This window comes from Culex quinquefasciatus, chromosome 1 (genome assembly GCF_015732765.1).
Source record: "Culex quinquefasciatus strain JHB chromosome 1, VPISU_Cqui_1.0_pri_paternal, whole genome shotgun sequence".
In the NCBI taxonomy this organism is placed as follows: Eukaryota; Metazoa; Arthropoda; class Insecta; order Diptera; family Culicidae; genus Culex; species Culex quinquefasciatus.
Window position 1 is genome coordinate 20,944,071 of NC_051861.1, and position 24,383 is coordinate 20,968,453.

Consider the following 24,383-nt stretch of genomic DNA (forward strand, 5'->3'; position numbering starts at 1 on the left):
TCTATCAAAAAAAGTAACGGTCTCAAGACTCGAACCCAAGACCTTCGGCATATTGAACCGTGCCTTTGTCGTATGGGCCACCATGGCTCGGTGACTAAGTGGCGGTCATTTGTCCATATAAGTCACTCAATAGGATGAACTGTTCCAATGAACGAATGAACACGCGAGAGGACTATACTCTCGCAAAATAGCATTTTCCTCACGTTTCTTTTCGTGAGGACTATTCCTTCGTTCTTTAACTTTGGGTGTACCTGTCAAAATTTCTAGCTCTAAAATTTTGTCGCGAGTTGATTTTCTCCTCTATTACTGTATGTCGATATCTCATTAACTAATGGTCCGGTTTGCAATTTTGAAATATTCGTAAAATTTTCCGATCTTTTCGAAAACAATATTTAGATTTTTTTAAATCAAGACTAACATTTCAAAAATATTACGAGCTAGAAACAAGGGTCCAAAATTACCTCTATGGATAAAGTTTCACGAAAATCGAAGAGAGGTCCCGGGCAGACGGTAATAACAAAATTCATGCCATTTCAATAACATATACTGTTAAAATAACAGAAAGTGTTATGGAATCTTCTTGAAAAATCCATTTTTGCATAAGGGTTTAATAACAGTTCATGGTATCATAACAAAATTTGTTATTGGTCTGATATTTATTGAAAGCCAAAACAATTTTAGAATAACATATTTTGTTATGGAAGAATATCTCCAATTGTTATTGGGATGATCGGATTAGTTGTTAAAATAACAAAAAATAATAACAAAGATTTGTTCGAAGAATAACTAAAAATGTTATAAGTCTGTTATTATAATAACAATCCAATAACAAAAAAATCATAACGACTAATAACAAATCTTGTTATAAATAACATAAAATGTTATTGACCCAGTATTTTCAAACATCAAAAAATTTTATTCCCACGTTATTTCCGTCTGCTCGGGGTCGGGCAACTTTTTTTCTGATTTCGTTTGAGTTGGTAGACTATTACCCACTCATTAAAGTTTTTAATATGATATTTGACTTAAAAAAGACTGCAAAATTTTGAGAAAAAATCTTGTGGTCAAAAAAAATTAGGAATAAACCATCAACACAGAAACACAGAAGTAAAATGGAGAACGGCTTATCCTAGAGAAAAACGGTAATTATGATGTGATAAAATTTATATAACCGGAATCGTAACTTAATGGCGTGTAAAAAATCCCTTCTGATACCAACGATATTCTCCAGAGTGCAATGGCTGAATTTTATAGCTAAAAGCACACCAGAAGATGTCTTACCTAGGTAGATCGTTAAAGAGTCGTTTCGACTCGATATCATGTGTGGGGACTAATTTTGACGAATGACCAACATCGTGGGAGATCATAAATTGGACAGTTACTCAACGGATAAGATAAATCTGGGAAAAGGATCATTAAATTCATGAAATTAATTTTTTTATTGTTTATAGTTTATATTGTTTTCATTTTTTTCGCGATTGTGACACGCATCATAAGAAATTACATGAAATAGAATGATCACAACGATATATATCACATATTGCTCCAAGAGTAGGAGACAAGTATTCGTCCAAAACAAACCCCTTCCGTCATTAATAACACATTAACGTCAAGTTGACAAACAAACAAACGTTCCTTCGTTTGTTAACCCCATCACACCGCGTTCGTTCACCAAACAGTGTTTATCAAACAACTCTTCGCGCAACAATTTTCACTTCACTTTTCCTAAAACTCTCTTTCTTCCCCTTTTCAAACATCCGCACAGATTTCGGTTGACGAGTGGTGCAACATGTGGGACGCGTACGCCAAGAACCCCAACTCCGTCCTTGACTGGCAAGTGAGGTGAGTATCTTTCGTTAGACATCGACCAATCTTGAAGTTACTTCAAGCAAAGCGTTTCTTAACAAAGCAAATAATTTAAATAATGTTTAATATTTTTTAAAGAATAATGACAAAATCCCTCAAAGTTTAGGAGAGGGTGAAGATTTTCATTTCCTCAAAAGTTTTATTTTCCCAAGTTGGCAACTTTCCGCCACTCTCTGTGACAGCTGAGAGCTGGCCCACATTTTCCGCGAGCAAACATAAAACGATGAGACGTGAAATGGTTCACCTCTAAATTTTTAATTAACAATAATTAACAAAAGCGAACAGCTCGCGGTGCCCGCGATGGTGGTGGCGGTGGTTTTAAGGATCCGCACCTTACGTTTAAGGATCCACCGCGCGCAGGTAAAAGGAGGTTGTGTTTACTCTTTCCAGCGGAGTGGAGTTCATCTGACGCCCATGAGTTTTCATTCAACGCGAGCAGTGCTAGATGATTGTGTTTGCTTTGGATTGGTTTGTGTGCTCGGTAGAATGAAGGTTTTGTTTGATTTTTTTTAGGTTGATCAACTCTACATAATTTTTAAATAGTTATTTATATTTGACAAGGAATGTTAAGAAGTTTTAAAGAGTATAAAATTAAGTCAAAAACTGCAACAATTACCCCCGCAAAAGCTCAACAGATGAGGCAAAGGCGGAAACGAACGGCAGGAAAAGCTCGCCGTTCCTGCAAGAGGACGACGACGACGACGCCATCGGAATACAATAAAACAAGGTTTATTAGCTTTGCATAAATTACCGGGCGCTGAAATTAAGGGGGTGGATGCGATGCGCGAGCTCGGAGGAGAGGAATTAAAGAAAAACACATTCCGTAATTAAGCTCAAGAGAGCGGGGGAGGAGGAAGTAAAATGCTGGAAAATTGCGCACCTGAATAGCTTCGTACGGCCAAAGGAAGCATCCCCCGCGCTCGATGCTCGAATGAATGATTTAATCTCATGAATATAAATTGAGCAGCTGGGTAACCCTTTTTAGAAAAAGTGAATTTTAATTGCTGCGGTAATTTAGGTACAGATTCAAGTATTTTGGAAAGGTGGTCCTTATAGGGGTAAAGGGACAACAAATTTACAAATATATAAATTCTACCTTTGCATCAGAGCAATTCTCTACCAAAACCGGAAATGGATTTTATTTGTATTTTTTGATTTGGCTTAAACTTTGTGGGGGCCTTCCCTATGACCAAATAAGCTATTTTGTGTCATTGATTCACCCTTACAAGTCTCCATACAATTTTGGCTGCTGTCCATACAAAAATGGTATGTAAATATTCAAACAGCTGTAACTTTTGAGTGAATTTTCTGATCAGTCTTCGGCAAAGTTGCAGGTATTGTTGAAGACTTTTGAGAAAAAATAGGTACACGGAAAAAAATGCAGATTTTTCAATCAACGTTTTTTTTCACTTAAATTCAATTTCCCAAAATACGTATATTTTTGATTTTCGGGATTTTTTGATATGTTTTCGGGGACAAAAATCCGCAACTTTTGAGCCATAGAGAAACATGGTCAAAAATCTGCCGCCGAGTTATGAATTTTTGAAAAAATAGTGATTTTTGGAAAAAAATCGAAGCTTTATACAAAAAAAATTGACAATATTTTTAACCCTTACAGTCCGAACGTCTGATGCGAGATACCGAAAAAACCTTAAAAATGCTGTATCTTTGGCATCTTTTGACCAAATAAGTTCGTTCACCCCTCAAAAGAACCGGACAAATCTCTATTTTCAGAATCTACAAAGAAATCCGGAATCGGTCACTTGGCCACGGAGATATTCCGGAACCTAGTGGGGTAGGTTTTTATCCGGGTATGCAACCCAATCTACAAATCATGATTATTATCATAAATTCTTCAAAAAAACCATCCCAATTTGCTCCAAGACCTGTTCTGGACATATAAGGCTTATTCCTTTGATCCCGGACCATCGGATATGAATTGGCCACCCTTCCGGAACCGACTACACAGGAACGGATGTCGAATTCTACATCAAGTCTAATATGGCTTCCGACATGTCAAACGGCACTAAATTTGGCTCAGGAAATCAAATTTGACATCCTCAGTACGTTCTGGTGCCATTTGGCCACCCTGCCACCAACCCGGAATATCCGTAACATGGTTCCGATGGACCAATTTCAGTAATTTCACGAGCACACTTTCCGACATGTCAAACAACACTGATATTTGCTCAGGAACTCAAATTTGACATCCTCATTACGATCTGGTGCCATTTGGCCACCCTGCCACCAACCCGGAATATCCGTAACATGGTTCCGATGGACCAATTTCGGTAATTTCACAAGTACACTTTCCGACATGTCAAACAACACTGATTTTTGCTCAGGAACTCAAATTTGACATCCTCATTACGATCTGATGCCATTTGGCCACTCTGCCACCAAACCGGAATATCCGTAACATGGTTCCGGTGGACCAATTTCGGTGATTTCACGAGCACACTTTCCGACATGTCAAACAACACTGATTTTTGCTCAGGAACTCAAATTTGACATCCTCATTACGATCTGGTGCCATTTGGCCACCCTGCCACCAACCCGGAATATCCGTAACATGATTCCGGTGGACCAATTTCGGTAATTTCACGAGCACACTTTCCGACTTGTCAAACAACACTGATTTTTGCTCAGGAACTCAAATTTGACATCCTCATTACGATCTGGTGCCATTTGGCCACCCTGCCACCAACCCGGAATATCCGTAACATGGTTCCGATGGACCATTTGCGGTAATTTCTAAGTATACCTTCCGATATGTCAAACAACATTGATTTTTGCCCAGAAACTCAAATTTAACATCCTCAGTACGTTCTGATGCCATTAGGCCACCCTGCCATCAACCCGGAATATCCGTAACATGGTTCCGATGGACCAATTTCGGTAATTTTACAAGTACACTTTCCGACATGTCAAACAACACTGATATTTGCTCAGGAACTCAAATTTGACATCCTCATTACGATCTGGTGCCATTTGGCCACCCTGCCACCAACCCGGAATATCCGTAACATGGTTCCGATGGACCAATTTCGGTAATTTTACAAGTACACTTTCCGACATGTCAAACAACACTGATATTTGCTCAGGAACTCAAATTTGACATCCTCATTACGATCTGGTGCCATTTGGCCACCCTGCCACCAACCCGGAATATCCGTAACATGGTTCCGATGGACCATTTGCGGTAATTTCACAAGTGTACCTTCCGATATGTCAAACAACACTGATTTTTGCCCAGAAACTCAAATTTGACATCCTCAGTACGTTCTGGTGCCATTTGGCCACCCTGCCACCAACCCGGAATATCCGTAACATGGTTCCGATGGACCAATTTCAGTAATTTCACGAGCACACTTTCCGACATGTCAAACAACACTGATATTTGCTCAGGAACTCAAATTTGACATCCTCATTACGATCTGGTGCCATTTGGCCACCCTGCCACCAACCCGGAATATCCGTAACATGGTTCCGATGGACCAATTTCGGTAATTTCACAAGTACACTTTCCGACATGTCAAACAACACTGATTTTTGCTCAGGAACTCAAATTTGACATCCTCATTACGATCTGATGCCATTTGGCCACTCTGCCACCAAACCGGAATATCCGTAACATGGTTCCGGTGGACCAATTTCGGTGATTTCACGAGCACACTTTCCGACATGTCAAACAACACTGATTTTTGCTCAGGAACTCAAATTTGACATCCTCATTACGATCTGGTGCCATTTGGCCACCCTGCCACCAACCCGGAATATCCGTAACATGATTCCGGTGGACCAATTTCGGTAATTTCACGAGCACACTTTCCGACTTGTCAAACAACACTGATTTTTGCTCAGGAACTCAAATTTGACATCCTCATTACGATCTGGTGCCATTTGGCCACCCTGCCACCAACCCGGAATATCCGTAACATGGTTCCGATGGACCATTTGCGGTAATTTCACAAGTATACCTTCCGATATGTCAAACAACATTGATTTTTGCCCAGAAACTCAAATTTAACATCCTCAGTACGTTCTGATGCCATTAGGCCACCCTGCCATCAACCCGGAATATCCGTAACATGGTTCCGATGGACCAATTTCGGTAATTTTACAAGTACACTTTCCGACATGTCAAACAACACTGATATTTGCTCAGGAACTCAAATTTGACATCCTCATTACGATCTGGTGCCATTTGGCCACCCTGCCACCAACCCGGAATATCCGTAACATGGTTCCGATGGACCATTTGCGGTAATTTCACAAGTGTACCTTCCGATATGTCAAACAACACTGATTTTTGCCCAGAAACTCAAATTTAACATCCTCAGTACGTTCTGATGCCATTTGGCCACCCTGCCACCAACCCGGAATATCCGTAACATGGTTCTGATGGACCAATTTCGGTAATTTCACGAGCACACTTTCCGACATGTCAAACAACACTGATATTTGCTAAGGAACTCAAATTTGACATCCTCATTACGATCTGGTGCCATTTGGCCACCCTGCCATCAATCCGGAATATCCGTAACATGGTTCCGAAGGACCAATTTCGGTAATTTTACAAGTACACTTTCCGACTTGTCAAACAACACTGATATTTGCTCAGGAACTCAAATTTGACATCCTCATTACGATCTGGTGCCATTTGGCCACCCTGCCACCAACCCGGAATATCCGTAACATGGTTCCGGTGGACCAATTTCGGTAATTTCACGAGCACACTTTCCGACATGTCAAACAACACTGATATTTGCTCAGGAACTCAAATTTGACATCCTCATTACGATTTGGTGCCATTTGGCCACCCTGCCACCAACCCGGAATATCCGTAACATGGTTCCGATGGACCAATTTCGGTAATTTCACGAGCACACTTTCCAACATGTCAAACAACACTGATATTTGCTCAGGAACTCAAATTATACATCCTCATTACGATCTGGTGCCATTTGGCCACCCTGCCACCAACCCGGAATATCCGTAACATGATTCCGGTGGACCAATTTCGGTAATTTCACGAGCACACTTTCCGACATGTCAAACAACACTGATTTTGGCTCAGGAACTCAAATTTGACATCCTCATTACGATCTGGTGCCATTTGGCCACCCTGCCACCAACCCGGAATATCCGTAACATGGTTCCGGTGGACCAATTTCGGTAATTTCACGAGCACACTTTCCGACATGTCAAACAACACTGATATTTGCTCAGGAACTCAAATTTGACATCCTCATTACGATCTGGTGCCATTTGGCCACCCTGCCACCAAACCGGAATATCCGTAACATGGTTCCGGTGGACCAATTTCGGTAATTTCACAAGTGTATCTTCCGATATGTCAAACAACACTGATTTTTGCCCAGAAACTCAAATTTGACATCCTCAGTACGTCAAACAACACTGATATTTGCTCAGGAACTCAAATTTGACATCCTCATTACGATCTGGTGCCATTTGGCCACCCTGCCACCAACCCGGAATATCCGTAACATGGTTCCGGTGGACCAATTTCGGTAATTTCACGAGCACACTTTCCGACATGTCAAACAACACTGATTTTTGCTCAGGAACTCAAATTTGACATCCTCATTACGATCTGGTGCCATTTTGCCACCCTGCCACCAACCCGGAATATCCGTAACATGGTTCCGGTGGACCAATTTCGGTAATTTCACAAGTACACTTTCCGACATGTCAAACAACACTGATTTTTGCTCAGGAACTCAAATTTGACATCCTCATTACGATCTGGTGCCATTTGGCCACCCTGCCACCAACCCGGAATATCCGTAACATGGTTCCGATGGACCAATTTCGGTAATTTCACGAGCACACTTTCCGACATGTCAAACAACACTGATTTTTGCTCAGGAACTCAAATTATACATCCTCATTACGATCTGGTGCCATTTGGCCACCCTGCCACCAACCCGGAATATCCGTAACATGGTTCCGATGGACCAATTTCGGTAATTTCACGAGCACACTTTCCAACATGTCAAACAACACTGATTTTGGCTCAGGAACTCAAATTTGACATCCTCATTACGATTTGGTGCCATTTTGGCCACCATGCCACCAACCCGGAATATCCGTAACATGGTTCCGATGGACCAATTTCGGTAATTTTACAAGTACACTTTCCGACATGTCAAACAACATTGATATTTGCTCAGGAACTCAAATTTGACATCCTCATTACGATCTGGTGCCATTTGGCCACCCTGCCACCAACCCGGATTGTCCGTAACAAGGTTCTAATGGACCAATTTACGGATACTTTCCGATTTGTCAATTACCGAAATTGGTCCACCGGAACCATTTTTTCCGGATATTCCGGTTGATGGCAGGGTGGCCAAATGGCACCAGATCGTAATGAGGATGTCAAATTTGAGTTCCTGAGCAAAAACAGTGTTGTTTGACATATCGAAAGTACCCTTGTGAAATTACCGAAATGGTCCATCGGAACCATGTTACGGATATTCCGGTTGTGGCAGTGGCAAATGGCACCAGATCGTAATGAGGATGTCAAATTTGAGTTCCTGAGCAAATCAGTGTTGTTTGACATGTCGGAAGTGTGCTCGTGAAATTACCGAAATGGTCCACCGGAATCATGTTACGGATATTCGGGTTGGCAGGTGGCAAATGGCACCAGATCGTAATGAGGATGTCAAATTTGAGTTCCTGAGCCAAATCAGTGTTGTTTGACATGTCGGAAAGTGTGCTCGTGAAATTACCGAAATTGGTCCACCGGAATCATGTTACGGATATTCCGGTTGGTGGCAGGAAATGGCACCAGATCGTAATGAGGATGTCAAATTTGAGTTCCTGAGCAAATATCAGTGTTGTTTGACATGTCGGAAAGTGTACTTGTGAAATTACCGAAATGGTCCACCGGAACCATGTTACGGATATTCCGGGTTGATGGCAGGCTGGCCAAATGGCACCAGATCGTAATGAGGATGTCAAATTTGAGTTCCTGAGCAAATATCAGTGTTGTTTGACATGTCGGAAAGTGTACTGTGAAATTACCGAAATTGGTCCACCGGAACCATGTTACGGATATTCCGGGTTGGTGGAAGGGTGGCCAAATGGCACCAAACGTACTGAGGATGTCAAATTTGATTTCCTGAGCCAAATTTAGTGCCGTTTGACATGTCGGAAGCCATATTAGACTTGATGTAGAATTCGACATCCGTTCCTGTGTAGTCGGTTCCGGAAGGGTGGCCAATTCATATCCGATGGTCCGGGATCAAAGGAATATGCCTTATATGTCCAGAACAGGTCTTGGAGCAAATTGGGATGGTTTTTGAAGAATTAATGATAATAATCATGATTTGTAGATTGGGTTGCATACCCGGACAAAAACCTACCCCACTAGGTTCCGGAATATCTCCGTGGCCAAGTGACCGATTCCGGATTTCTTTGTAGATTCTGAAAATAGAGATTTGTCCGGTTCTTTTGAGGGGTGAACGAACTTATTTGGTCAAAAGATGCCAAAGATATAGCATTTTTAATGTTTTTTCGGTATCTCGCATCAGACGTTCGGACTGTAAGGGTTAAATGCAAAATTGAATTTGCAATCGAAAAGTACTTAACAGATTTTTTGATAAAGAGCTCCGTTTTCAAGATATAGCCACCGAAAGTTTGATTTTAGCAAAATATTTACAGTTTTTCGATTTAAAAATAAATGACCATGAGTGACCATTTAAATAAATAATTTTTTTGAAAAGTTCAGAAAACTTTCTATAAATTTGTCTGAGAGACATTGAAGATTGGACCTCAGGTTGCTGAAAAAGAAACACGAAAATTGAAGTTTTCTAAGTCTCATCAAAACAACCCACCATTTTTCAATGTCGGTATCTAAGCAACTAATGGTCCGATTTTCAATGTTATAACATGAAACATTCGTGAAATTTTCCGATCTCTTCGAAAAAAATATTTTGAAAATTTTTAAATCAAGACTAGCATTTTAAATGGGCGTAATATTCAATGTTAGGCCTGCAAAGTTCTTTTAAAGCTATTTTTACCTACATTTTAATCGTGCTAAAACGTTATTTTATTTTTCCATAATTCAAGCTAAAAATGATGTCGGTATATTTCTTCAGACTGGTTAGAGCAGAATGTTTTTTATATTCTTGTTTGGTTTTTTGCTCGTTTCTACAGAGCCAGTTTGACATGTGGCGTCACGGTGTTCATAAAGCATTCATACACATCGGTAGAACTTGAGATTCAAAAAGAGGGATTTATACAGTGCTGCCTCTAGCGGTGGAGAGCTCCAACTTTTATAACAGATTTTATAATAGATTTAACCGAGGGGTTGATCAACAGCACGATTTTTTCTCCAGCCTGAGCAAATAATTCGAAACACAACTTTAGAACCCCTTGACTGATAGAAACTGGCATAAACTGTTATACACATAAAAGAAAACAACATCGTAGCTGGCTATGCAAAAAAGCAATTTTCTAATGGTTACAAATTTCCGTCCACCTTCAGGAACCATTTTCGTTCATATTCCATTGCGTCCTAGAAGAAACGGGTTTCCATAAAAAAAATCTGATGAAAAATGTTTAGTGTGAACATCGCTTGATCGAGAACCAGAGAAGTGCCATCTGAATGGATTATTTTCCAGTGGTTGGGGATAATTGGATTTGTTACGAGCATTATTTTTATGAATCTTGTACAAAGAAGACATAAGTTGAACTGAAATAAACATTACGCTTGAAAGGTACGGTAGTTATTTGAAAACAAGTGGTTCAATGAAGCAATTTTAAATGTGCCTCCAAGTGATCACTTCTGTTGTCTTAGTTGATGTCACCAGGCCAAGTTTTTTAAACTTTCAATCTGTACTCTTGTTAAGATGGTTGTTTATGGAAGACGCAAAACGCAAAACGCAAAACGCTTAACATTGCGTGTGATGGCCAGTTTAACGGAAACACATTTTCACTCAATTTTTTGTTGATAAAAAGGTGCAAATCGTGATGAGCTTGTTTGTTTTGATTCGTTGCCACGAATGTCAGTCTAACTGGTATACATTTTCTTTTATGAGATCGTAGTGTGCTGAGAAATCATCCAGGACAAATTTATCGTAGAACACTAATGAACTGATTTCTCGTCACACTTTTTGAGCAGAAATTTGTTCAGAGTTCCACGGATGTGATTCATGGCATGCTAAGGAAAACTTGATGCTTTTCTGGAGGAAACCAGCCGGACCCTAAAATGACAGTTTTCGTGAGTTGCTCATATTCACCGACAGATGGCCAGTGGGACTCGTCGGAGTCCGCCCAACAAATACGCAACTCAAAATTTGCATGGGAAACTTTTTTTTTCGTGACGGCTTTCTCGGCACGTTCACTTTAAATGTTCTAGACAAATATTTGAACGTGGCGTATCTCTAAACAAGTTTTTTAAGAAAATGATTCCGGACTGCTTAAAACGGGGTACACTTAGTTTATATCGGAGCTGTCAACATGCTCCCGGGCTGGAGGAAACCGTTCATTCAGAAAACCCCGGATGTATTGCCGTCGAGCCAGATGAGGGTTGAACGAATCGACCTGGTCTCTTCGGCAAAGTTGTTCTCCAGACGACTCCGCTCATTTCTGGCAATCCTAAAAGTTTATGTTTGTTTTCCCCAGACGTGTAGGAGCATTTGAACAGAAAATCTAAATTTCCCATAGTAATTCCCATGAAAACTTGAACCCGCTTGAGACAAGCCACGCCAGAACTTGTTCTGAGAACTTTTCAAAATCTTAACCCACCCCAATTTGCCACATCGCTTCACATGAGAGTCTGCATGTTTTTTTGGAAATGTCTGTATCAGATTTTTTTGTTCATAAATTAAATTTTATCAGGTCCTTTTCGGTGCTGGAAACTGGTTTTTACCGAGTCGCTCAATAAGCAATAAGGCCAATGTAATGCAAATCTGGATTAAGACAACTAAGGAGTAGAATCACTTTTTAAAAGTGAAGGCACCAACCACCTAATGGTGCATTGAGAAACGTTTTTTTATATATTCTAAGAACATGAAAATCAACATAGCAAGAAACATTTTAAAATATTGCCCAACAATGTTTTTTTTTTTTTGTTATGTTACCTGTTAAATAATCTTAAAATAAACTATTTGAAAAACCATAAACTTGAATCCTAATTGATCCTAATCCTAATTGAAAATGTCGGTTAACCAGCTCTAAGGTCACTTAATCGAACTGGGAAAAGCTCATCATTTTAAAATCGAAGATTTTCACAAATCCTGTATAATTTTGGTTGTCAAATTTATGCATAGGTTGAAGCTTACTCGTTAGCATTTTTTCGAACCCCAATCAGTTTAGCTTTATCTCCAAGTCTAACCGCTCGCCTAAGAATAAATCGTCCAATCACGACCAGATCTTCCCGTAATGTCTACAGGACCTTTGCGAGAGAGAGAGAGAGAAAAAAAACTAATTCCACCTCCCGGCTCGTAAATCCACACCTGCGATGGAATCTGATTTTGCACCCCTAACCAAGTTCCAAGTTCCATTTCTTCACACAAATGGAGCCGCTTAGTGGCCCATGAATAATGTACCATCAGGTTGTTCTTCTGCTTGTCGCTACATGCCCACAGCCGCCTGATAGAGGTGGAGCCGGGTCAAGTCGGGCCAGGTGTGTGGTTCCCTCCGGGTTACATCAAGACACTGTCGACTTCAACCTTTAAGGTTAAGCTCCTGCTGCGATTGCGGTTTTTTTCTACCGCGCGCGCTCTGCTTCAAGTGCCGCTGGTATTGAAATGGATGGCAGCGTTAGTCCCCCATCTAACGCCGGAATATAAATACGAAAGCATAAAATCCGCACACTCTTTGAGGGGATAGAGCAACCCTAAGGGGAGTGGAGGGGAGCCGGGAATTTTTACGAGCTGTGCAAGATTTGATTGGAGCTCGAGCGGATGGCGCCGGATATTACTAGTCGTGCGTTTGCCGATGTTGTCGATGTTGTTGTTCTGCTTCAGGAAGCGAAGAGGATCTTGCGGATCTCATGGCTCGGTTCCGTAAACACGCGTGTGAACTTTGCTCGGATGGTAGAGATAGATAAATATTGACTAGGTTATGTGTGACTGTACAACTGTCGATGGATTCTGACCTTCCACTATGGGCTGAGACAACATACAATTTACATTTCAAAAATCCAAAAATATACATATACAGCCCTTCCCCCACGAAAACAGCATTAAAAAACAAACGTGCTCATATCGGGCTCAACATTTTTCTGAGGGTTCCCTGGCCGAAATAATTAGACCCGTATTTTTTTTGTTTGGTAATTAGGGTGACCAACGCCGTGTTGGTCTGAAAAATCGTCATTTTCGTCAATTTTTGCAAAAATAACTTTTTTGAAAGACACAACATTTGCTACCCAGACATGTACCGCTGACATTTTAAAATTATCGCAATTTTAGTGAAAAAAGTTTGTTTTTTTGCGCACGGCTCGTCGAAAAACACAGATTTTTTTTCAAAAATCATATCTCAGAATACTGTTAATGAACTCCTCCCATTTTTTTATATGTAACGTAAAAATGTCCGGGGAATCCGATAAAAAATATTTCCAAACATAGGCTCTTTGGTCCAGACACCGTCAAAATGGCATTCTATAGTTTCATATGCCCTTTTCATATGTTAGGCTACATTTTTTAAACTTCTTACTATTTTTCTTTGGAAGGCCAACTTATCACCTTTCATTTGCGTAAAAGACAATTGAAATCGGTCGAAATAGCGAGGAGTTATGACTTTTCGAAAAAAGTGGTTTTTGCGAAAATCGACGAAAATGGCAATTTTTTAAACCACCCTAACACGGCGTAGGGGTGGCCAAACAAAAAAATAAGGGTCTAATTATATTGGCCAGGGAACCCCCAGAAATTTTTTTAACCCGATCCGTGCACTTTTGTTTTTTTTTTTTCGTGCTGTTTTCGTGAGGAATTGCTGTATAAAGGTGTATATCAGGGGTGACCAAAATATGGCCCGCGGGCCAAACATGGCCCGCGAGGTGGCCCGCGGACCAATTTTGAATGATCATGTAAAATGGCCCGTGGAACACTTGTAAAGTGATTTCATACTTTTTTAAAACCAGGGATTTAAACAAACATGGTGACATATTTTTATTTTTTGCCAATACAAAAACTAATGATTTATTAAAATATTGATCTCATTTTACGAAACAAATATTTTGTACAAAAATCTTAATAATTAAAACAATTTTACACGTTTAAATGTAGATTAGACAAATAAATATCGTCAAAACTTTCATCAAACATTTTTGGAAATGTTTATCGAACGTTGAAACTTGACTAGGTAAAAATCTGTAATATTTGCAAAAAATATATAAAAAATTCCATATTAGTTTGAAAGTCATAATAACAATTTTTATGAACTGACCATCAAACTTTCCTCGGGTTTCAAACTCATGACAGCTGGATAACGAATCTGATTGACTACCTTCTTATTCAGGCAGACAAAATATTAAAATCGGAGGAATAAGGTTGTTGCGAATATTTTACAAAGCTTTTGTCGACCAAACCTTTCCTCCCTCCACATTTTTTAAAAATTGGCTGAAATAATCAGGCGCAATTTTTTTTTCAGAATACTTCAAAATATCAATGGAAATTTAAGTGCAATAAACTGAAATCAATGGAGCACCAGATTGGGATGGTAGAAATGACAGTTCTCCCATAAGAAATACATTGCAGAAAAAAGAAAAAAAACTGCTCGAATGGAAGTTCCATTAAAAATGCAGTTAGAGTTTTTCGCTATAATGTTTTTTTTTTCTTCGAATCCTAATTTTTTTTTGCATATTAAAATTGCAAATCAACTTTACGAGTATTTTAAACATTTTTTTCATTGAAATGTTGGATTTCTAGCTCAAAACGACTTTTCTTTAGTTACACTTTATTCAAAGATAAAATTACGCCGTTTCATAAATTGTTCAGATTACATTTCACCATTTTCGAATTTAAAAAAAAATCATTTAAAATTTAATGAAAACACAAGTACATTCAACTAAGTAAACTTTTTTCAAATACCTAAACAATATTTCTAGAAAACTGTCATTTCGTGTTTTCTATTATTTTTTTTAAAAGGAATGGAATGGATTTCCATTCGAGCAGTTTTTGCTTTTTCCTTCAATGTATTTCTTATGGAGCGAACTGTCAAAAACTGCTCGACTGCGGGTACTCCATTGTTATTAACGAAAATGCTGTTAATGTTATGTAAAAATAACAGAAATTTCAAAAAACTTCAATTGATAGTTGCAGTTTTTCAGTTTTTAAAATAAAAATAAAGTAATTTCATTTTTGTAATTACCTATTTTGTAAATTTGGCCCGCAAGCAGATTTAAGCTTCAAATTTGGCCCGGCCTCCAAAAATTTGAGCACCCCTGGTTTATATCCTATAGAAACAAGCTTCAAAAGTTAAAGTAAAAGGACCAAACATTCAATATTACACCCTGTTGAAATATTAGTCTTTATTTATCTGCCCATATTTGAAAATTCGGCTATTATGCCAAATCAAGTATTCCGAGAAAAACGCGTTTTAGTGTTTGTCAAAAAATCTTCGTCAAGGCAATTTCCCATAAGAGTGGCATATTAGCCGTTTGGTTTTTCGCATCGGCAGCTAAGTCTAAACACTATTTCAGTGAAATTCAAGTTCCAGGAGATGCGTTGGAACATCCTCTACCGCCTGGTGCTAATATCTCGTTTTTGCCAAAAGTGGATATTAGCCGTTTTTTCAATGGTGGGCAGTTATGCATAATGTTTGTATGGACACCTGCCAAATTTGTATGGACAAAATTGAATTTTTCAAATAAAATAGAAATTTTCAGGCGAAAATCCTAAAAAATCGACGAAGTTTAAACCAGGACTATATTTCGACCCACAACGACGCCTACTTTGATTGATTGATTGATCGATAGACGAACATTTTTTTAAATGATTCTTAAGAGGCAGTATTTGTAGATTCTGCTCGGTTTGTTCTAGAGGTCGTATCGAGGTGCTCCGATTTGGATGAAACTTTCAGCGTTTGTTTGTCTATACATGAGATGAACTCATGCCAAATATGAGCCCTCTACGACAAAGGGAAGTGGGATAAAACGGGCATTGAAGTTTGAGGTCCAAAAAATATGAAAAATCTTAAAATTGCTCGCATTTCCGTAAAACTTCATCAATTCCAACTCTCTTAGATGCATTCGAATGGTCTTTTGAAGCCCTTCAAAATGTGCTATAGACATCCAGGATTGGTTTGACTTTTTCTCATAGCTTTTGCAAATAACTGTTAAAAATTGATTTTTTTGAAACCTTAATAACTTTTTCCAACAGCCTCCAACACCCATACTCCCATAGGTCAAAAGTTAGGGAATTTCATGGACTATAAGCCTAAGGTATTAACTTTTTGGCCAATTGCAGTTTTTCTCATAGTTTTTCGATTTTTCTACAACAAACATTTTACAACGTTAGTTTTTGCCCTGTATGCCGAGAAGACGGCACTTTTTGGTCTCAATTTTGACATATTCGGAATCCTCGGACAATTTCACGTAAGTTAGAAGTATTGGAGTTGTAATAATGCTTTAAAAAATAATTAAATAAAACATTTTTGAAAAAAGAAATATATCTTATTCATAGGGTAAATACGTCAAATGCTGTATCAAGTAGGCGAAAACTTGTTTTACCCTTAAACCGACAAAATACTAAATAATATTTTAATTAATTCTAAATGGCATTTTTTTACAATCAAATTCAAAATTACAACACCTCAACCTAATGTAAAATTTTCTGAGGATTCCGAATATGTCAAAATTGAGACCAAAAAGTGCAGCTATGGAGGCCTACAGGGCAAAAACTAACGTTGTAAAATTTTTGTTCTAGAAAAATCGTCAAACTATGAGAAAAACTGCGATTGGCCAAAAAGTTAATAGCGTAGGCTTATAGTCCATGAAATTCCCTAACTTTTGACCTATGGGAGTATGGGTGTTGGAAGCTGTTGGGAAAAGTTATTAAGGTTTTAAAAAAATCCATTTTTAACAGTAATTTGCAAAAGCTATGAGAAAAAGTCAAACCAATCCTGGATGTCTATATCACGTTTTGAAGGGCTTCAAAAGACCATTCGAATGCATCTAAGAGAGTTCCAATTGATAAGTTTTATGGAAATGCGAGCAATTTTAAAAAATTTCATGTTTTTTGGACCTCAAACTTCAAAGTCCGTTTTACCCCACTTCCCTTTATCATAGAGAGCTCATATTTGGCATAAGTTCATCTCATGTATAGACAAACAAATCCTGAAAGTTTCATCCAAATCGGAGCACCTCGATACGACCTGTTTCACATCGGTGAAAAACTCGCTCTTAAACAAGGTTAAAAACTTAAAATACCTGGGCCTACATGGATTTGGCTCAAATTTCGGCCATCGGCCTATTTTTGCATGCAGAATCGACCACCAGAAAGGTCAGTAAAACTTTTTGCAAAACGATCACGTTAAAAAAATTGTTTGTAACTTATATTTCCAATAGTAGTTTATGAAACAAGTTGCAAAAAGAGGATTTTTTCAGCACTAGTCGTACATTTATCCAACGAGGTTCACCGAGTTGGATAAATACGAAGAGTGCTGAAAAAATCAAGTTTTGCAACGTGTTCCATACAACATTTTTTGCAGTTCCAAAAAACACACACTGAGTAAAAATTTATGCCAAATTTTCATGTATTTTGTCAATAAATCGTTTAAATAAAAAAAATGTTGAAAAGTGTTACTTTTCGAAACAAGTGCTGAAAAGTTCAACTTTTCAGTACTCATTTGAGTGCTGAAAAGTAGAACTTTTCAGCATTTATTTTGAAAAGTGTTGCTATTCGATTCTGTTATTTTTGGTACAGAAAAGTAGGCTATTTCGTCGTTCAAGAATGACAGGAAAAGTAAGTAGTTTCACGACGGAATTGCAAAAAATAATTTTCACTATCTAAACAAAAACAATATATTTCAATTAGTGTTGTTCCTGTATTCTAATCTTTGATGAAATATTGTGAAATGATAAAAAAGGAGCTCATTCCAAACACAGTTATTTGACTAAACAAGAGATTATTTTCCAAAATCTTTCAACTGAGCAATTCTCTACGAAATCGGTCTTTTTTCTTAAATTTTATTTTTTGTATTTTTTAATCCGACTGAAACTTTTTTGGTGCCTTCGGTATGCCCAAAGAAGCCATTTTGCATCATTAGTTTGTCCATTTAATTTTCCATACTAATTTGGCAGCTGGCCATACAAAAATGATGTATGAAAATTCAAAAATCTGTATCTTTTGAAGGATTTTTTTCATCGATTTGGTGTCTTCGGCAAAGTTGTATGCATGGATATGGACTACACTGAAAAAAAATGATTCACGGTAAAAAATTTTGGTGATTTTTTATTTAACTTTTTGTCACTAATACTTGATTTGCAAAAAAACAGTATTTTTATTTATTTTTATTTTTTGATATGTTTTAGAGGACATAAAATGCCAACTTTTCAGAAATTTCCAGAATGGGCAAAAAATCTTTGACCGAGTTATAACTTTTTGAATCAATATTATTTTTTTCGAAAAATCGAAAAATTGGCGCAAAAATTTTTCAACTTCATTTTTCGATGTAAAATCACATTTGCAATCAAAAAGTACTTCAGTGAAATTTTGATAAAGTGCACCGTTTTCAAGTTAAATCCATTTTTAGGTGACTTTTTTGAAAATAGTCGAAGTTTTTCACTTTTTTTTTTAAATTAGTGCACATGTTTGCCCACCTTTAAAAAAAATATTTTTGAAAAGCTGAAAAAATTCTCTATATTTTGCTTTTTTGAACTTTGTTGATACGACCCTTAGTTGCTGAGATATTGCCATGCAAAGGTTTAAAAACAGGAAAATTGATGTTTTCTAAGTCTCACCCAAACAACACACCATTTTCTAATGTCGATATCTCAGCAACTAATGGTCCGATTTTCAATGTTAAAATATGAAACATTCGTGAAATTTTCCGATCTTTTTCGAAAAAAATATTTTTAAAATTTTCAAATCAAGACTAACATTTCAAAAGGGCCAAACATTCAATACTACATTATATTACATTATATAAGTATTGATTCAAAAATTCATAACTCGCTCAAAGATTTTTTGCACAACCTGGAAATTTCTGAAATGTTGGCATTTGAAGTCCTCTAAAACATATCAAAAAATAAAAAAAAGTTAAAAATAGTGTTTTTTTGCAAATCAAGTTTTAGTGAGAAAAAGTTAAATAAAAAATCACCAAAAATTTTTTACCGTGTATCATTTTTTTTTCAGTGTAGTCCGTATCCATACCTACAAATTTGCCGAAGACACCAAATCGATGAAAAAATTCCTTCAAAAGATACAGATTTTTGAATTTTCATACATCATTTTTGTATGGCCAGCTGCCAAATTTGTATGGAAAATTATATGGACAAACTAATTATGCAAAATGGCTTCCAACTAATTATGCAAATGGCACCAAAAAAATTTCAGTCGGTTTAAAAAATACAAAAAAAAAATCGAATGACCGAAATCTGAGAGAACTGCTCAAATAACTTAAATGTAAACTTTAAAAAAGAATCGAATTAAATGGAAATATATGTTTTGCGCACAAATATAATGTTAAAATTTACAAATTGGAAACGCAATATTTTAAAAATCAAATGAAAAAAATGTACAAAGTGAAAGTTTTTTTCGGTTTACCCCGCAAAATATCAGGGAAAAGCCCTTCTTGCATGGTATCAGACTTGCCGAGTTGTTTGTCCTAATGTTCTCCGAAAAATACAACGTATTACAACTTAACAAGTTTTAGTGATTTTTATTTGGAAGCCAAACTAACGAGGGGAAACAACGGATGAACTGAAAAATACTTTTCAAATCTGTTTTTATCCAACTGAACAAAGCGTTGTCGCCCGAAAATGTCAAATTCAATCAACAATTCTTAGGCACCACATTAGTTAAAGCTCCAACTAGATGTTGTTATAATGAGCCTTGAATGAGCCCATCTATCATTGAAATCACATTACGAAAGCTAATTTAGGAAGGCTCAATGATTTCATCTTCCATTGAAAGCATCTTAGTAATTCAATAGTCATTTTTCGATCCTTCTTCAAGTCCTTTCATTAATTAAGCTACCAGCTCTGTTACACCGCAAATTTCAAAGCAAACAAATCTTACCCTCTCAAAAAAAAGCAGTCCTTTCAATCGAAATCATCCCATCAAAAGCCAGGAAAACTCCCCAGAGAGCAGCCCACAGTCACCGGATAGCTCTAACCATTTCCATCGACCCTATTTTAGAAAGTTCCGCAGTCACACTTCCCTCTTTGGGGAGCTTCGCTTTTTAATCAGATCGTGAAAATAGTTTTAATTCAGTTAGCATACGATGTTTTTCTCCGGAAGGGAAGAGGGAAGGAAGAGGAGCTACTTTAGCGCAGAGATAACATCATCGTAAAGAAGAGTGAAAGACGGTGGTATCCCATTTTTAACACCCCTGTTTGCATTCAAGATGCCAAGTGGGGTAATTTGATGGCTTCTTCAGAAGGCGTAAAACTGGGTAGAATACTGCTGGTTTGGAATGTGTTGGGTGAGATTTTGTTCCCTTAGTGAAATCACTGATTTTTTTTCGAATATAAAAGATGATTTCAAAGTGAAATATTTAAAGCTGAAAACTGAAACCAGAAAGGTAAATGATATACTTTGTCCTGTTTGCCTACAGTTAGAGGAAAAACCTTAAAATTTCGCCACTAGATGGCAGGAAGCAAAGAATCCCAACTCACCACATCGGTTTAAGCTCGTCGTGTAGCTCAGTGAAATGAAGTGATTTCACGAAGATGTAATTGGCAAATTATGCCTTCCTCCCATTCCTCTTTTCTTCGCCCCTAAATGTAGACAACGAATCAAAAAACCCACAAGTTTGCGCTTCACGGTTGACTACATTTGGGCGATATCCTGCCTCCTTCCCTCTGTTGGATCGTAATGACAATTTTGTTTCCGCTTTTTTGTGACAAGCTCATCTGCTGCGGTTTGCCGCATAGATTAAGGCGGATTGGTTTTCAAGTTCGGTAAAATAAACATGGTTCATAATAGCTGGGGTCCGTCGAGGGGTCCATAAATAATGTCACATTAGTGCACACTTGACCAAGCGGAAGCTTATTCTTTGGAGGAAATGTTTTGAGAATCGTAACAGCTGCCGGAAGAATCACCCCTCTGCCAAGGATTTAAATTGAATTTTGAGGCTTTGTAGCAAGTATTTATGTTGTGTCTGGTTCGATTTATGATACCACATTCTGAGGCAGAAATTTCTCCCCCGGGAAGGAAAGATTAAGCTATTTTGTTAGTGTGATACTTTGTTTATTTTCATTGGCGGTTTGGAATCACCAAGCGAGGTTTAATTAGTTTTGCGCTGGTGCCAACTTCAAAAAGCGATTCTCACCCTCAGGGGAGCAATGATTAAGAGGTGTGAACTAAATCGGTAGCACTGTTATTGCAGCTGGGTTTGGATTCGGTTTAAGCATAGTTAGGGTTACCAGAATTTTGTACTGAAAAAAGGTCTAAGCAAAATTCAATTCCTGCTTTCTTGGTGCATTTTTTTTACTCTTCGTGTTCTTGCAACCCTAACCACGTTTTCTTCTCGTACTTTCCACTTTCAGATACATGAACTTTATGTTCGATCTGGAGGACGCCTCGAACGACGGCACCATCGACGCGGACGAGTTCTCGACGGTCTACTCGAGCTACGGCGTCGACAAGAACGAGTGCCAGGTGGCCTTCAAGAAGATGTCCAAGGTAAACTTTCGGAACGACACCACAATTTATACCTGCCTGCATTTCAACGAATAATATGGTCAATTTCTCCCCGTAGGGTGCCACCGAGGTCAACCGGGACCAGTTTGCCGTGCTGTGGCGCGAGTACTTCTCGTCGGACGATCCGGCCGCGCCCGGAAACTTCATCTTTGGCAAGACCACCTTCTAACGTGCTGGTCCAAGATGGCAGCAGCAGCAGCTTAAGTGATTGGAAAGGAGGTGCTTCCCCCGCATGCACCAAATCGCACACATAGCTCATCATCGAAAGGCATTTAGCAAATTTTGAAACAGTTTGATAATCGAGTCAAGAATACCAAAAATTTAAGAATTATAAGAAAAAAACGCACCAAGCGTCACCATTTTTGCGAAGAAAATAAAACAAAAAAATATAAAGTAATAATTGTCCCGCGGAGGATCTGCTCCCGTTTCCTGCCAATTCTACTTTCTGGAGTAAACAAACAAATTAAAATCAATTCTACAATAATGTATTGACTGTTAGTACTCAGTAGCTGTATATTTTAAAAATAATTTGCTACATAAATTTAAACTATCTTAATAAAAAAAGACATCTAGTGCAGTCATTTGTGATGAGATATGTAGCATATGAACCCTCTTTGCTTCCATAATGTAGTTAGTGCGAACATGCTTAGGTCGTTGTTTATGTTTTTCGTTTATATCGTTTAATGGTCATCCCAGTCTTTGAATTTTAAAACAGATGTTTAACAAAAGCAGAACAAGATTTAAGATGTCATCGCTATAATAAACGTGTGTATCGAAGTGAGTTGTTTTGGTTTTCTGAAAGAAAAGTTCCAACGCATGTCCAACTTACACGGACGCCCAAACTTCCCAAAAAAGTTGGAACGGTAATTTTATCTCGCTGGTTTTGAGCATGAGCATGAGCATGAGCATGGTTGACTGCCAATGAGCTGCTACTCCGTTATTGACAGATCAGCTGAAGTTAAACAATGAATCAAAAATGATCAGTGGGAGCCAACCATCCGTTCACTGTTTAACCTCTGAAGATCTCTACTTTATTAGTCAATACCGGCGCCCTCCCAAGAAGCCTGCAGTTCAACGAAAGAGAGGAATGTTAGTCCGATAGTTAAAGTTGCAGACTCATCAAGCACATAGTTTTTCGCTATATACTTGTTGATACCGCTTGAGACCGTTGAATCCACAGCATCTCCTTCAAGCATCACGTGATTAATTTTTTGGGTTAGTAGGATAAGATATTGGCTTTTCGATGCCTCCCGAGCTACGACGCTATGGGGAGGACTTTCATAACAGACCCGTCGGCGAGCCTTCCGAGCAACGATGCTATGGGAAGGTCTTTCTGGTTAACACACAAAATCACTCATACACAGTTATTTTGCTCCACTATTCACTCAACGATCCAAATTGTCAATGCGTCTTTCAATCATTATATAGAAATGGCTTTTTCACCGCAAAAAAATAAAACCTTATTCGAAAAATTTAAACATAATTCTCCCGACGCCGTGCCTTCCGATCAACGATGATATAGGAAGGGCTTTGAAAATCACAAAAGAGATCACTTTTCACTCCGAATATTTTTTACGACCACGCGCTCCCTTTGTCAATTATGCACTCCGCACTAATGATGCCATTGTTTAATTATAATAATCACTCACCCAAGCACACAAACAGCGACACAAAAGAAATGAAAATGAGCATGCAAAAACAGGACAGCGCGTCCCCGTGGTCAGCGCACTAATCGGTAATTTTATCTCGCTGGTTTTCGAGCATAACTCAACCGATCGGGACGATTCTTTTTTCCAGTGATTTGTTAGGATGTCTAGAACTTTGCAGAACTCAATTTGATCAAATCTGTAATTCTTGCGATCAAAAACATCGTTCCAACATTTTTTTTTGCGTGAAAAAAAGCCGAAAATTCGATGGAGGCAGTCGTTTTAAAAAGGTTGAACGATGTTTTTGATCGCAAAAATTACAGATTCTAAAATCCCAAAAAGTATTGACAGAGTTGCCAGATCATCTATATCTTAGACTAGTTTGAAAGGTCTTTCGATAACCGATCCAATGATTGTTCGGATGATGGATCCAGATAAAGTTTTCGTACAGATATATAGGTTCTGGCTTCCGAAATGTTCAAAAATATGACTTAAGTGGACAAAGGGGGGTGGGGGGAGTCAAAAAATAGAATGTAAGTAACAAGCCAAAATTATACAATTTTCACATTTTCTAAATTTTGACGACAAATTTCTTGTGGTGATTTTTATCGAAAATCAATCACAATTAAAAATATGTTTTAAACGAATTTAAACATGCTAAAGATTATTAAAAACGCAGGGCAATACATTTTGATTTGTTTTCCACTAATAGCACTCAAAACGATGCCATCGAGTTATGATTTTAATATATTTTCTTTTGAATAGAAATCTTAGTAATTTTTGTTTGCAGCTTTCACGAAAAATCAAATTTGCTATCGAAACAGGGATGGAATAATCACAAAAAATCTTTTTCGCCTGAGAACTTTCTTAACCCGCCAAAAATCGCTCCCGAACTTCTCTGGGAAATCAATCAGTTGAAGATTTTTGGTGAATTTCCTTGTTACCACAACTTTAAATTATTTATTTGGTTTAAAATAAACACATTTCCCATCTACTTAAAGTGGCAGGGGCTGCTTTTTTCGACGTGTGA

General features: G+C 38.0%; 1 protein-coding gene across 1 annotated transcript in view; it reads left to right on the forward strand.

Annotated features, from left to right (window-relative positions):
• LOC6037519 (calexcitin-1) overlaps positions 1-22,484 on the forward strand; it is a 95,168-nt gene extending 72,684 nt beyond the window's left edge. The window contains exons 5-7 of the mRNA XM_001847371.2: positions 1,766-1,842; positions 21,554-21,689; positions 21,766-22,484. Coding sequence (XP_001847423.1) covers positions 1,766-1,842; positions 21,554-21,689; positions 21,766-21,876 — 324 coding nt within the window. The 3' untranslated portion in view covers positions 21,877-22,484. The remainder of the gene's footprint in view (positions 1-1,765; positions 1,843-21,553; positions 21,690-21,765) is intronic.
• The last annotated feature ends 1,899 nt before the right edge of the window (positions 22,485-24,383 follow it).